Raw genomic sequence first — 14,039 nt, 5'->3', positions numbered from 1 at the left:
AGGTTATGTCGACATAGGACTCGTTTTACTGTGGATATAGATACTTTTGTACCTGTTTCCTCCAGCATCTTCACAAGGTCCTTTGCTGTTGTTCTGGGATTGATTGGCACTTTTCGCACCAAAGTACGTTCACTGCTAGGAGACAGAATGCGTCTCCTTCCTGAGTGGTATGATGCCTGCGTGGTCCCAAGGTGTTTATACTTGCGTACTATTGTTTGTTGTTTGTACAGATGAACATGGTACCTTCAGGAGTTTGGAAATTGTTCCCAAAGATGAACCAGACTTGTGGAGGTCCACAATTTCTTTTGATTATCCAATGATATCAAGCAAAGAGGTACTGAGTTTGAAGGTAGGCCTTGAAATACATCCACAGGTACACCTCCAATTGACTCAAATTATGTCAATTAGCCTACCAGAAGCTTCTAAAGCCATGACATACTTTTCTGGAATTTTCCATGCTGTTTAATGGCACGGTCAACTTTGTGTATGTAAACTTCTGACCCACTGGAATTGCGGTACAGTGAATTATAAGTAAAATAATATGTCTGGAAACAATTGTTGGAACAATTACTTGCGTTATGCACACAGTAGATGTCCTAACCGACTTGCCAAAACCATAGTTTGTAAACAAGACATGAACGTGGAGTGGTTGAAAAACGAGTTTTAATGACTCCAACCTAAGTGGATGTAAGCTTCCGGCTTCAACTGTGTGTGTGTGTGTGAATATATATATATATATACACTTTATGACCAAAAGTATGTGGACACTTGCTCGTCGAACATCTCATTCCAAAGTCATGGGTATTAGTATGGAGTTTGGTCCCCCATTTGCTGCTATAACAGCCTCCACTCTTCTGGGAAGGCGTTCCACAAGAATTTGGAACATTGCTGCGGGGACTTAGTTCCATTCAGCCACAAGAGCATTAGTGAGGTCGGGCGATTAGGCCTGGCTCACAGTCGGCGTTCCAATTCATTCATCCCAAAGGTGGTAGATGAGATTGAGGTCAGGGTTATGTGTCGGCCAGTCAAGTTCTTCCACATCGATCTCTACAAACCATTTCTGTATAGACCGTGATTTGTGCACTGTAATGCTGAAACAGGAAAGGGCCTTCCCCAAACTGCCACAAAGTTGGAAGCACATAATAGTCTAGAATTTCATTGTCACTGTAGCTTTAAGATTCCCTTCACTGGAACTAAGGGGCCTAGCCCGAACTATGAAAAACCGACCCAGAACATTATTCCTCCTCCACCAAACTTTACAGCTGGCACTATGCATTAGGGCAGGGAGCAATCTCCTGGCATCTACCAAACCCAGAGTTGTCCTTTGGACTGCCAGATGGTGAAGCGTGATTCCACTGCCCCAGAGTCCAATGGTGGCTAGCTTTACACCACTCCAGCCGAAGCTTGGCATTGCGCATGGTGATATTAGGCTTGTGTGCAGCTGCTCGGCCATGGAAATCCATTTCATGAAGCTCCCAACGAACAGTTATTGTGCTGACGTTGCTTCCAGAGGCAGTTTGAAAGTCGGTAGTGAGTGTTGCGACATCAGCACTCAGAGGTCCTGTTCTGTGAGCTTGTGTGGCCTACCAGTTCACGGCTGAGCCGTCGTTACTCCTAGACATTTCCATGTCACAATAACAGCACTTACAGTTGACCAGGGCAGCTCTAGCAGGGCAGACATTTGACTAACTGACTTGTTGGAAAGGTGGCATCCTATGACGGTGCCACGTTGAAAGTCACTAAGCTCTTTAGAATGGGCCATTCTACTGCCAATGTTTGTCTATGGAGACTGTATGACTGTGTGCTCGATTATATACATCTGTCAGCAACTGGTGTGGCTGAAATGGCCAAATGCACAAATTGTAAGGGGTGTCCACATACTTTTGTATATATAGTGTATGTGTGTGCTCATGTGTTGGTGTGTTTTTTTTATGTGTCTGTGAGTGTTTAAGTGTGTGTGTGTGTGCCACACGGCTGGGGTCCATCTCTCCTACTATACGTCCTCAGATTCTCCTCGCAGGCCTCTTTGGCACTTGTCTAACGTCTTCTGGTAGGCGCGGGCCATCATCGAGCCTGGGGGTTTGCGTTGTGGCGTGATCGAGACCTTTCCAGGACCGCACGGCGGTTGTCTGAAGAGAGAGAGAGAGAGAGAGAGAGAAAGAGAGAGAGAAAGAGAGAAAAATAGAAAGAGAACAGGAAAGTGTTGTTAGAGTCATAGTAATACACAAATCAAATCAAATTTATTTATATAGCCCTTCGTACATCAGCTGATATCTCAAAGTGCTGTACAGATGGTACCTCAAATAAAAAAAGGGGTTGTGAGGGGAAGGAGAAAAGTAGGGAGGGAAAACATCAACAACATAACCCAAGCTGATTAATAAGAAAGCATCAGGGTTGAGAGGAAGAGACAAGAGGGGCTGGAGTGGTGGTGCTTGCGTCTGGTGTCATAGTAACTCCATTGAGCTCGGGATCTGGTCTCCCACTCAAGAGCCCTTCCACCTATTCTCACATCACAGGGAGCATGTCAACTTTATATTTCCTTATCAACTTTATATTCATCATATCCAACACCACCCCAACGTCAACATAATTGCGTGTTTCTGCGTTTTGTGGAAAACAATATATAGTGGGAGATATGACATCGGCGTGCCTCGTGTGATTTGAACCATTTATGAGTAGGCATTGTCTACTTCAGGCACAGCTCTACACCGGGGCTATGGGGGGCTATAGACATGTCGCAAATCGGCATAGCCCCAGTTAAGCCCCCTCAAGCATTTTAGTATTTTTAAAATGTTTAAAATATTTGTAAAGTTAATAACCAGCCATTCTGTTCTCAATCCAATCCCTGGCTGCGTGCTCGTGCCGCGCGTGTACCGTATGACGGGTGTGTGTGTGTGTGTCTGGTGTGTGTGCTCGTGCACGTTAGGCTACGTTATGTGAGCTAACTTCTAGCAAGCTAGTCGCCCATCTCACCCCATTGCGATGGACCGTTTTCTGATCAAGAGAAGAGTACGGGTAGAAAATAAAAATCCACTGCATACCAGGGACTTTCACAGAGAGGGGACATAGAAAACGACATGGCTGTCAACCAGGGAAACTTCCTTGAACTTTTACAGGTCATAGGAAAATTTGGCAAAACAGTTGCAGATGAAAATCTCGAAGTACACGCATCATGATATGCAGAATCCATGCACACAGAAAGAACCAGGGCCCTGGATGTCCAGAAGATTATAGACGTATTTGCACTGAACCACAACGGACGTATCGTCCTTCCATAAAACAAAACTTGGTGAGTATCTGAAAGGCCTTTTAGTTATTGACAGAGCGCGCCTTTCCGGTGGTGGGAACATGATTCAATCGCGCTGATCTCGACCTGGACGGAACAAGAAGACGCCAGTCGGCCTACAAGTATTTTTGCAATAGAAATATAATCCCTACGTGTACACAGTTGACAGGCATAGGGTAAATTCACTTCTTGTTGTGGCTGCACTGTGGATATAATAATTTCTGATGTTGTGATGGACATTTCATCCGTAACATTATAATCAATGCAGAGCAGGATGCATGTATATTGTCAGCCTGCAAGTTATTTTGGTTTGCAATATAAATATAATCACTACGATTGTGATGATAGCCAGTTCGTTTTACAAGTGTGTGCACAGTTAACAGGCATAGGCTAAATGCATTGCACTTCTCATTGTTGTTGCACTTTGGATATTATTCATTTCAGACATGATCACCATTGAACAGTTGTCTGATTATACATATGGAATAAATTAACTTAAATGTCATGAAAATCAACTATTTTCTTAGCACCCCCACGTATTGGTCAAATATCCTGGCACCTGGTCTACTAATCAGTTGATGATGTCATGCTTATCTTCCTCTCTCTTTTTTGTTACAAAACATTGAAATGCACCGTTTTCACATATGTTGATGTTGGTGTGGTGCTGGAGATGAGCAATATGAAGTTGCACAATTTAGAAATGTCCCTTTAATGCAGGCCAAACTTAATGCAGAGACACACACCGCACAACCCTAAAGATCAAGGGTGCCAGGCAAGTACACAAACACAGCACACTACAAACACAGCACTCTCTCTCTTGTCTTTGGTTAGTTTCAAAGGGGATTTGTTGTAAGGCAAGGTGTTCCGAATTTCTATTAGGACTTCCAATATTTATGCAACAGGCTTCACTCTGGCTGCTCCTGCGAGCTCACTTTAGAACCCTTTGGGTTGACTGCGTCGGCCCACGCCTCCCAAGTCCATAAGAGAATTACAAGCAATCCCTCCCTCCCTCTCCAACAGGCCAACCATGGCTGCCCATGGCTACCCATGGCACGGCCCCGCCATGCCAGGTGGCAGGAGGGTTGGGCGGCACTGGGCAGCCAGGAAGCAAGATATCAACGGAAACAAGGTAGCTAGCTAAGCCCATGCAGGCCTCCCCTGGCACTGCCATGGTGGAGCCCATTACTCAGTGCCAGCTGTGGAGTGCCAGGTGTCCCGGGCTGGGCGTTGTTTAATGCGACAGAGTGACTGTGACGGCAGTGGGGTGCACACATCTCCACTACCAAGACTACCAACACAGACGCCTCAGATTGAGAGAGAGCATGCAGATGGCGCACAGAAGGAGAGGGGGGGAGTAGGATGGAGGAGAGAAAGCCGGGGGGGGGGATAACAGATAGGGAGGGAGATTGAAACGAAGAGGGGGAGAAGGACAGACAGAAAGAAGAAATCAAGGCAGATATCAAAAAGGGAGTGAGGAACCGAGAGATAGAGAGAGAGAGAGAGAGAGCCCGAGTGAGAAAAAGAAAGAGGCAGAGAAAGCCGGAGAGATATATATGCATAGAGCGAGACAGATGTGCTATATGCATCCCGCTGACTTGAGTTGCTGAAAGTTACAGCCTGCGACCTTCTGAACTTCACATGCTCCATATTGCAGAGCACATCTGAGAGACTTTCCGCGTTCACCCTCCCGTTCATCTTCAAAAACGCTTCCAAGGGTTTCTCGTGCCTACGGCGCAAGCTCGAACAACTTCACGGGCCCCAAATGTTCCATGCAGACCACCACCAATGGTAAACAATAAACTTTAAAACAAGAGACCAAGGAACCAACTTTAAAACAAGAGACCAAGGAACCAACTTTAAAACAAGAGACCAAGGAACCAACTTTAAAACAAGAGACCAAGGAACCAACTTTAAAACAAGAGGCCAAGGAACCAACTTTAAAACAAGAGACCAAGGAACCAACTTTAAAACAAAAGACCAAGGAACCAACTTTAAAACAAGAGACCAAGGAACCAACTTTAAAACAAGAGACCAAGGAACCAACTTTAAAACAAGAGACCAAGGAACCAACTTTAAAACAAGAGACCAAGGAACCAACTTTAAAACAAATCTAGTGCCAGAAAACGTCCATGTCCGATTTCTCGCCTTTTGCAATTCCAATCAAGGTGACCTCATTTCGGGACGAGCACTCGCCTCTGACCTTGAGCCCATTAGAGCAGCATATAACGGAGGCACTTGGAGAATACGGTCCTCCTCCCTTTAATACCGGGTTTAGAACTGGCTGTATCTATTACTAGACGTGGGAGGGAGAAAAGAGGGAGGAGAGAGGACAGATGAAAGAGAGAAAGGAGAGGGACTGGGTATGGCCAAGAAATGAAGAGTAGGGATGGAGCGAGAAAACACAAACACTTCCAGGAAATAATTATCGCCGTCTGTTTGGAATCACTATGAAGATTTGAAGTTGCACACATTATGCGCTAAGGTCGGCATGAAGACACTCGATCAACTTCTTGAACTTGTTCGGCGCAGTGAAGAACCAGCCATTGTGTGTAGAAGGTTGAAATTGGAAATGGTTCACACTGTTCCCATCTCTACAAGTTCCCCAGCGATGATTGCCTTTCCATTCAGGTGACCGGACAACAGTTTTAAAATGACATGGGTAATTGCATCAAGCCTACTGTTGAAGGTATGGGTAAGCTTTTACATAGACTTGGTGAGAGGAGGGAAGAGGGAAGGTGGCCGGTAAAATCAAATGCATCTCCCATTGGAGGATACTTCAGAGTGGAAACATTTGCTTCTAATAGCCCTTCCAGTTCGCATCGTCAGGTATAAAAGCCCATCTTTCCTCCCCACATCAGTCTAGCGACAACAACTGCACAAACAGCGGCTCATTTCTATTGGTAGACTAAACGTTACATCCTCTACAGGGATGAAAACACTTAAACACTCATAGAAACACACACACACGCATACTATACAAGGAAAACCACACACCAAACAACTTCAAGGGTATTTCTAGCACTGATCACAAATCTGTCTGCTGCCATCGGTTTTTGATGGCTCCCTTTACCTGCTTCTCCCCGAGGCGACATCTTTTTGTGTTAGCGAAGTCACAGAAGCACAAGAGAGGGAGAAAGGGGGAATTGACAAAATAATAAGAGCATTCCTGGTTACAGTGGGGACTAAGCTCTCACAGAGCTTAATTAAATGCAAACGACCAGCATCATTTCTTGTTCCTCGAGTGGTAAAGCAGGGGGGGTGGGGGTAAGGAGTGGCAAATCACCACACAACACACTCTAAAGGGGTGTATAACAATGCATCCCAGTGATCCATGCCACAGGGAGACGCGGTCTGTATAGGCCAAAGGTAATATGAAGGGAGGATACCAAAATGTCAAAATGATAACCAACCATATGAAGGCAGGACGCCAAAATGATAACCAACCAGGAGGCCTCCTTTGCATTTGCACGAACACACACACACACACACACACACACACACACACACACACACACACACACACACACACACACACACACACACACACACACACACACACACACACACACACACACACACACACACACACACACACACACACACACACACACACAGAGCTCTTGTCTGATTTTACTGGAAAGCGTCCAGTAAAATGCCATTTCATGTTGTGATGGAGCGATGGGGAGCTCCAGCATCTCTAGTCCCTCCAAAAGAGATGAACACCCATAATGCGTTTTGTGTTACTTTCATCCTTTACTAATTACACAGTATTACATCATCAGCGGGGCCTGTGATCCGAACGCAAAGAGAAAGCCTGCTAGTAATCTATCAAAGCATTCCCAGTCAGATCTTCCAGGGGTTCCTGGAAAACCGGTAAACTGAGCAGGGATTAAATACAGTATGTTAAAGTTCATTAACATCTGGGTAAGCTGCTGGTTTAGCAACTGCATAAACACACTGTATCCATTAGGGTTAAGGTAACAGTGGTAAAGGTAAGCATAATCACCATCATCATCCTTCTCCTTTTAGGATAATTACACACACGGCCAAACACACTCACACAACACTTTACAATTCAACGAGACAAAATGCAATATGGGGTGATTCAATATTTTTCTGCGTCACACGACACACCGCCATTACTCCCAGTTCTCTGAGAGCTGTGCTATCCACTGCAACTTCTATCTTTCCCTCACATCTTCTCCCTGTCCTCAGCCAGGGCTAGTGGCTGCAGAGTAATGGAGCTCCAGGAAGCACCAGAAGCAAGATATATAAATGGGATGCAGGGGGCAGAGCAGACATTTTTCCGGCTTTAATTTATAGGGTTGCAGAAGCAAAACTACAGTTTGCACCATAACAGAGGCTTGTTCAAAGATGAGAATAATTGCTTTGAATGGGGGAAACTGGAGTCCAACTGAAGGGTTCTGGAGAAGGGTAGGAGGGTGAGATGGAGAGAGAGAGTGTGGAGAGAAAGATAAATAGCAGAGAGAGAGAGAGAGAGGGAGAGAGCAAGACAAGTAGGGAGGGATTAGGGTCGAAGAACATGATAACCAACCATATGAAGGGAGGACGCCAAAATGAAGGTAGGGAGGACGTCAAAATGATAACCAACCAGGGAGGCCTCCTTCGCACTTTTACCCATAGACTGATCTCAGATCAGTCTATGGGTAATTTATCAGTTGGGGTTGAAATCTATAGTCAACAACACAGAATTCATTTAGGGGATTACTAGGAGCAACTGCCTGCTTTTCTTCACACTTGTCTGATCAGCTTCTGTGATTGTGATCTGTTATTTGTGTTATAAGTCCACTGCACTGGCTGTGTGACAGTGTCGGAGAAAAGACAAAAGATTGATTGGTGTGAAGGGATAATCAACAACACAATAACACCATTTTGACAGTGTAAAGAATATTATAACACTGTCAGATTGTGTTTGACTTAAGTAGACCCCCTCTAAACATTGCTATATACTGTATTTCCTAACATAATTTAGCAAAAAATACTGCAAGAGCTCACTGAAAGCTTGGTTTATTTACTCAAACTTTTATAGCTATACAACTGCAAAGCATGTCAATGGCTCGGCAAAGTCTCGTGTCTGGTATCTTGTGAAGGCCTTAGGTCTTCAGTAATGTCAGCTAAATGAGTGTACGGGGTGTCAGGAAATTCTATGGGGTGTGTTCTTCACGGGGCCCGTATCAGATGGAAAAAGGGATCAGAGTGGTGTGACAGAGGAAACACAGAAGGCGGGCCTGGATATGCTGAGGCAAGATGCTGAAATTCTCCTCCCTCTTTCTCTCACCCGTTCTCTCACTCTCTCTTGCCCGTTCTCTCTATCTTTCTCACTCACTTTCACCCCCCTTCACTCCTCTCCCACTCTTTCCTGTCCACCTCTTTCACTCTCCCTCCATCTCAGGATCCCATGCAAGCATGGCCGGATTTACAGATGTTTACACGAAATCAAGGGTTAGTTGTCAAATGCCCAAATCCCCAGGAACTACCAAAAAGCAACCCCAAACAACAAAACATTGCAATCTCCTGCTTGAAATTCAAGGAGAACGCAGATAAGCTTAAGGTATGGTGTGCATGGCGTGTATGTATACCCAGCTATAATCCTGTGGAGGGAAAAGTGAATCTGAAGTGAGCTGAGTTTGACAGTTTGTTGAGACAAAGGATAACGAAATGTTAACGGGATATAAAAGCGCCGTCAGTCCAAACACAACTGATGCGTAACTCTCTCATGTCCATATCGTGGACTTCAATCACGCATGGGGTCGCCTGTGATGTAGCACGCTGCTCACCAGTTACGCACACACTGGTGAATGACCCAGATACTCAATACAACCTATTCTCTCGACCAATAAAAATGCCTCTTTCTCACAAATCTACCTTAAGGACTGCATTATAGTACTGACCAACCGGGCACTTTATAGCCCCCTATTTGAAAGGAGGCAGCATCTTAACTGATTTTGCTACAGGCATTGCGTCTTCCTTTGCCCACTGCTGTGCCCCACCACACCAGTCCCTCCTCCCCCCACACTTCTACATTGTCCGCTGCCCCCCCTCTCTCTCTCTCTCTCTCTCTCTCTCTCTCTCTCTCTCCCCTGCTCGCTGTCGCTGAAAGGGGAGTAGAGGCTGAGAGTAATGTCTCTTGACAGCTCGGAACACAATACGGCGCAGGAGACCTGGAAATCACTACACATGTCCATAAACAAATATTTTTTGTTTAGAGGGGAGATAGAGTACTAGGTTACCTCCTCAGCGGGACGGCATTGACAGGTTTGTACCAGTGACAAACAGTGTGACGGGAAGAGAGAGAAAAACTGTGTGTGTGTGTATGTGTCAATCTCACGATCAAAAATTGTAAAAAGTCTAAACTTCTTCCTCTGCAGCCTAGCGTGTGCTCAGTCTTTTAGGCCTCTATCTTTGATTGAAAACAACAAGCTTGACAGGCCGCTAGTACTTGTGATTTCTCATTGGGCCCTCTTCCCTTCTGATATCTGGACTGGAGGTTTCTTTTGCTACGGAACAATACTTCCTAGCATTCTCCAGGCAGTCGAGGCAATGCACAAATGCACCAAACAGGCAAAAGATGAAAACCTTCTTGCAATCGATCAAGCGCCAGAGGCAAAACTCCCATTCATGATCATCAGCTCAGCAGTAGATTTCAGGAAGCAGGCTTCAGAAAAAAAAAAATCAATTTCAACTGTGCATTCACTCCTCAAATCGTTAGGGTGCCTGCTCAATGCCTGTTTGAGATTCATTGCTAGGCTAGCTGTCCATATTGGTAAAAGGCTAGCACTGGGGTATATAAGGCTGTGGGGAAAATAGCATTGACAGTAAGCCTCTGAGTGGGGGGTTCATTACTGGTCTAAGCCTGTAGCCCGCGGGGCAGGCTGGAGCTGGAGTCAGCAATGAACACAGATGGGGTCTGTGGCATCTAGTGCAGCTAGGGCCCATGCTTTTCCTAGTCCTGAGCCAGGATAGCGGGTAATCCATCAGGTCCAGGCACAGGGCCGCCCGAGGGGGGGCAATTGCTGATCCTCCAAAACTGATAGGGGGCTCGGCGGGAGGCCAGGGTGGGCCTTGGGGCACTAGCAGCTCCAGAGGCCAGAGCTGGGGTGAGCTGGACCAAATGGAGTCAGTGCACTGGCCTGGTTCAGCACAGCTTGACTTGTCTCCGCAACCGCCAACCGCTTGTCCTCCATACCAGTGTAGTAAAGTGGCTGCGGCCAAAAACACACACCGTGAACCATACCGTATCATTCAATGATACCATAGGCCAACATCAATCAAAGCACATACAAAACTGTCAGCATCATTCACCTTTGCAAAAACACATCACTGTCTCTGTGTCACGTAGCACTTATGACGCCTACAACAACCTAGAATCACTCACCATCCAATTCAACCAAATGTCAACACAGAAAGAGCTGTGAATTGCCTGTAATTATATGTGGGACCCGTATGCATGTACTGTATAAGCTGGCAAAGAGGACAGGGAGTCCGGAGGAGCCTAATTGTGCTGCAGCCGGAACCACTTAAACAAGGGTCTAATGGTGTGGCCTGCAGGAGAAGAAACACAGGAGGAAAGAGAGCAACTCCGCCCTGACACAGCACTGCTTTGATTGAGAGAGTTAGACAAATGGATGCTAAGATATAGTTTGACAGACAGACAGATGGGAGCGTAAATGGATGATTTGGCAGCGTGATAAAGTAAATAGACTGACGGACCACCAAACAAATACAGGAAGAAAATGTGCCAGGTTGTGGACACAAAAGCCTCTGCGATGATGGGAACGCTAGATAGCCTGGTAAACACAGATGGACCATGTTGATACGAGGCAGGATAGACGGTTTCATTCTATTTGTTTGCCCAAACCGATATTTGATATTGGATGTAGTTCGCATCGAGAATCATTTCAAGGAAGAATGTCTTGATGTGAATGTTATGGAGGAGGCGTCAAGAGGAAGTGACAGACACATCTCTACAGTATCTATTCTGAGGTGCGAGGGTGCGTGTTGTCCCCTGCTCTGAATGGCATAGGGGAGGGGTTCTATGTATAAATCCAACCTTAGAAACCCCCCCAGTGAGGGAGGACTGACACATATACATCCACAACATGACAGTGGGGGTGTGAGGAACCAACACTTAAGCCAGTGTACATCACCGGGGGAGGTGACAAAGCCATTACGATGCGTTAACCCTTGACCTTAGGAAAGGAGCTATGGGCTGGGGTTGGTGGTAGGATGAGAGAGGGAGTGGAGTAAAATAATAAAACCAGGGATTTGTGTAGGAGTGTAAACACACGGAAATGCTGTTAGCGCACCTTTTTTATTTAGAGAATAGAGAATTTAGAGAATTTTGGCATTAGCGTTCATATTACTGCATGTCAAGTCATTTTCCATCACATTCATCCATCTTTTTCTTTACCAAACATCCCTGAATAAAACCACACAACCTCATACAGTACTGAGCTAAGCTGATGGCCGCTCTGACAACTCAGTGCCTCATTACTGTCAGATGCTGTTGATGATGTCACAATTAGAGTTTGGAGGGTTTGAAAGGGGCCGTCTCCTACTCGGAGAAGCAGCCTCTCTCTGCTGTTCCTTCAGGGACCTGAGGGGGCCCGAGGGGGCAACGCGAGACAGCCCTGAGAAGTGTTGCAGGGTTGTTAATAGACAGCGGGGCCCCAAAATCATGGCCTTTAGAGGTGCTGCATCTCTCACTGTCTGACAGCCTACAGTGGCTTTGGCTCCCGCAATGACCCTTTCAGAGTGCACTCCCAATGACGCGCACACACCAACACACTCACAGGTGCATATGCTCAAATACACAGAGGAGGCAGGCATGAAAACACACACAGGCAGGGACACGGCACACACACACACACGTGATGAGACAAAGACACACACACACACTAACCTATTCACAAACCAGAAATAACACAATAGGCTGCTGGAATTCCACTTGAGACTGCATTCACCTCAGGAGGGGTGAAATGAAAAGTAAGATGTGCTGTTGCCATAGTGAAATACAACAATTTACTCCTATAAAAGAACAACATGCTAAAATATCCACAGTGAAAAACTGGCGAAGAAGAGCTAGTATGACCATTGTCCACTAATATAGGTCTAGATACAGTGGGGAGAATGAGTATTTGATACACTGTCGATTTTGCAGGTTTTCCTACTTACAAAGCATGTAGAGGTCTGTAATTTCTATCATAGGTACACTTCAACAGTGAGAGACGGAATCTAAAACAATCACATTGTATGATTTTTAAGTAATTAATTTGCATTTTATTGCATGACATAAGTATTTGATACATCAGAAAAGCAGAACTTAATATTTGGTACAGAAACCTTTGTTTGCAATTACAGAGATCATACGTTTCCTATAGTTCTTGACCAGGTTTGCACACACTGCAGCAGGGATTTTGGCTCACTCCTCCATACAGACCTTCTCCAGATTCTTCGGGTTTTGGGGCTGTCACTGGGCAATACGGACTTTCAGCTCCCTCCAAAGATTTTCTATTGGGTTCAGGTCTGGAGACTGGCTAGGCCACTCCAGGACCTTGAGATTCTTCTTACAGAGCCACTCCTTAGTTTCCCTGGCTGTGTGTTTCGGGTCGTTGTCATGCTGGAAGACCTATCTTCAATGCTCTTACTGAGGGAAGGAGGTTGTTGGCCAAGATCTAGCGATACATGGCCCCATCCATCCTCCCCTCAATACGGTGCAGTCGTCATGTCCCCTTTGCAGAAAAGCATCCCCAAAGAATGATGTTTCCACCTCCATGCTTCACGGTTGGGATGGTGTTCTTGGGGTTGTACTTCTTCTTCCTCCAAACACGGCGAGTGGAGTTTAGACCAAAAAGCTCTATTTTTGTCTCATCAGACCACATGACCTTCTCCCATTCCTCCTCTGGATCATCCAGATGGTCATTGGCAAATGTCAGACGGGCCTGGATATGCGCTGGCTTGAGCAGGGGGACCTTGCGTGCGCTGCAGGATTTTAATCCATGACGGTGTAGTGTGTTACTAATGGTTTTCTTTGAGACTGTGGTCCCAGCTCTCTTCAGGTCATTGACCAGGTCCTGCCGTGTAGTTCTGGGCTGATCCCTCACCTTCCTCATGATCATTGATGCCCCACGAGGTGAGATCTTGCATGGAGCCCCAGACCGAGGGTGATTGACCGTCATCTTGAACTTCTTCCATTTTCTAATAATTGAGCCAACAGTTGTTGCCTTCTCACCAAGCTGCTTGCCTATTGTCCTGTAGCCCATCTCAGCCTCGTGCAGGGCTACAAATTTATCCCTGATGTCCTTACACAGCACTCTGGTCTTGGCCATTGTGGAGAGGTTGGAGTCTGTTTGATTGAGTGTGTGGACAGGTGTCTTTTATACAGGTAACGAGTTCAAACAGGTGCAGTTAATACAGGTAATGAGTGGAGAACAGGAGGGCTTCTTAAAGAAAAACTAACAGATCTGTGAGAGCCGGAATTCTTACTGGTTGGTAGGTGATCAAATACTTATGTCATGCAATAAAATGCAAATTAATTACTTAAGAATCATTCAATGTGATTTTCTGGATTTTTGTTTTAGATTCCACCGTTGAAGTGTACCTATGATAAAAATTACAGACCTCTACAGGCTTTGTAAGTGGGAAAACCTGCAAAATCAGCAGTGTATCAAATACTTGTTCTCCCCACTGTATATGGGAACAAATGTGTGTACCCTAGATACTCCGCAGGTAC

The 14,039-nt window shown here is 45.7% G+C and overlaps 1 protein-coding gene across 1 annotated transcript in view; it reads right to left on the bottom strand.

The window, feature by feature from the left end:
• Positions 1 to 1,850: 1,850 nt before the first annotated feature.
• The window catches only part of LOC124011136 (protein diaphanous homolog 2-like), a 610,415-nt gene continuing 598,226 nt past the window's right edge, over positions 1,851 to 14,039 (bottom strand). The window contains 1 exon segment of the mRNA XM_046324198.1: positions 1,851 to 2,129. Within this exon segment, the coding sequence (XP_046180154.1) occupies positions 2,065 to 2,129 (65 nt within the window). The 3' untranslated portion in view covers positions 1,851 to 2,064.

Source organism: Oncorhynchus gorbuscha, linkage group LG23 (assembly GCF_021184085.1).
Source record: "Oncorhynchus gorbuscha isolate QuinsamMale2020 ecotype Even-year linkage group LG23, OgorEven_v1.0, whole genome shotgun sequence".
Taxonomy (NCBI): Eukaryota; Metazoa; Chordata; class Actinopteri; order Salmoniformes; family Salmonidae; genus Oncorhynchus; species Oncorhynchus gorbuscha.
This window is presented reverse-complemented; position numbering and strand designations above follow the sequence as displayed.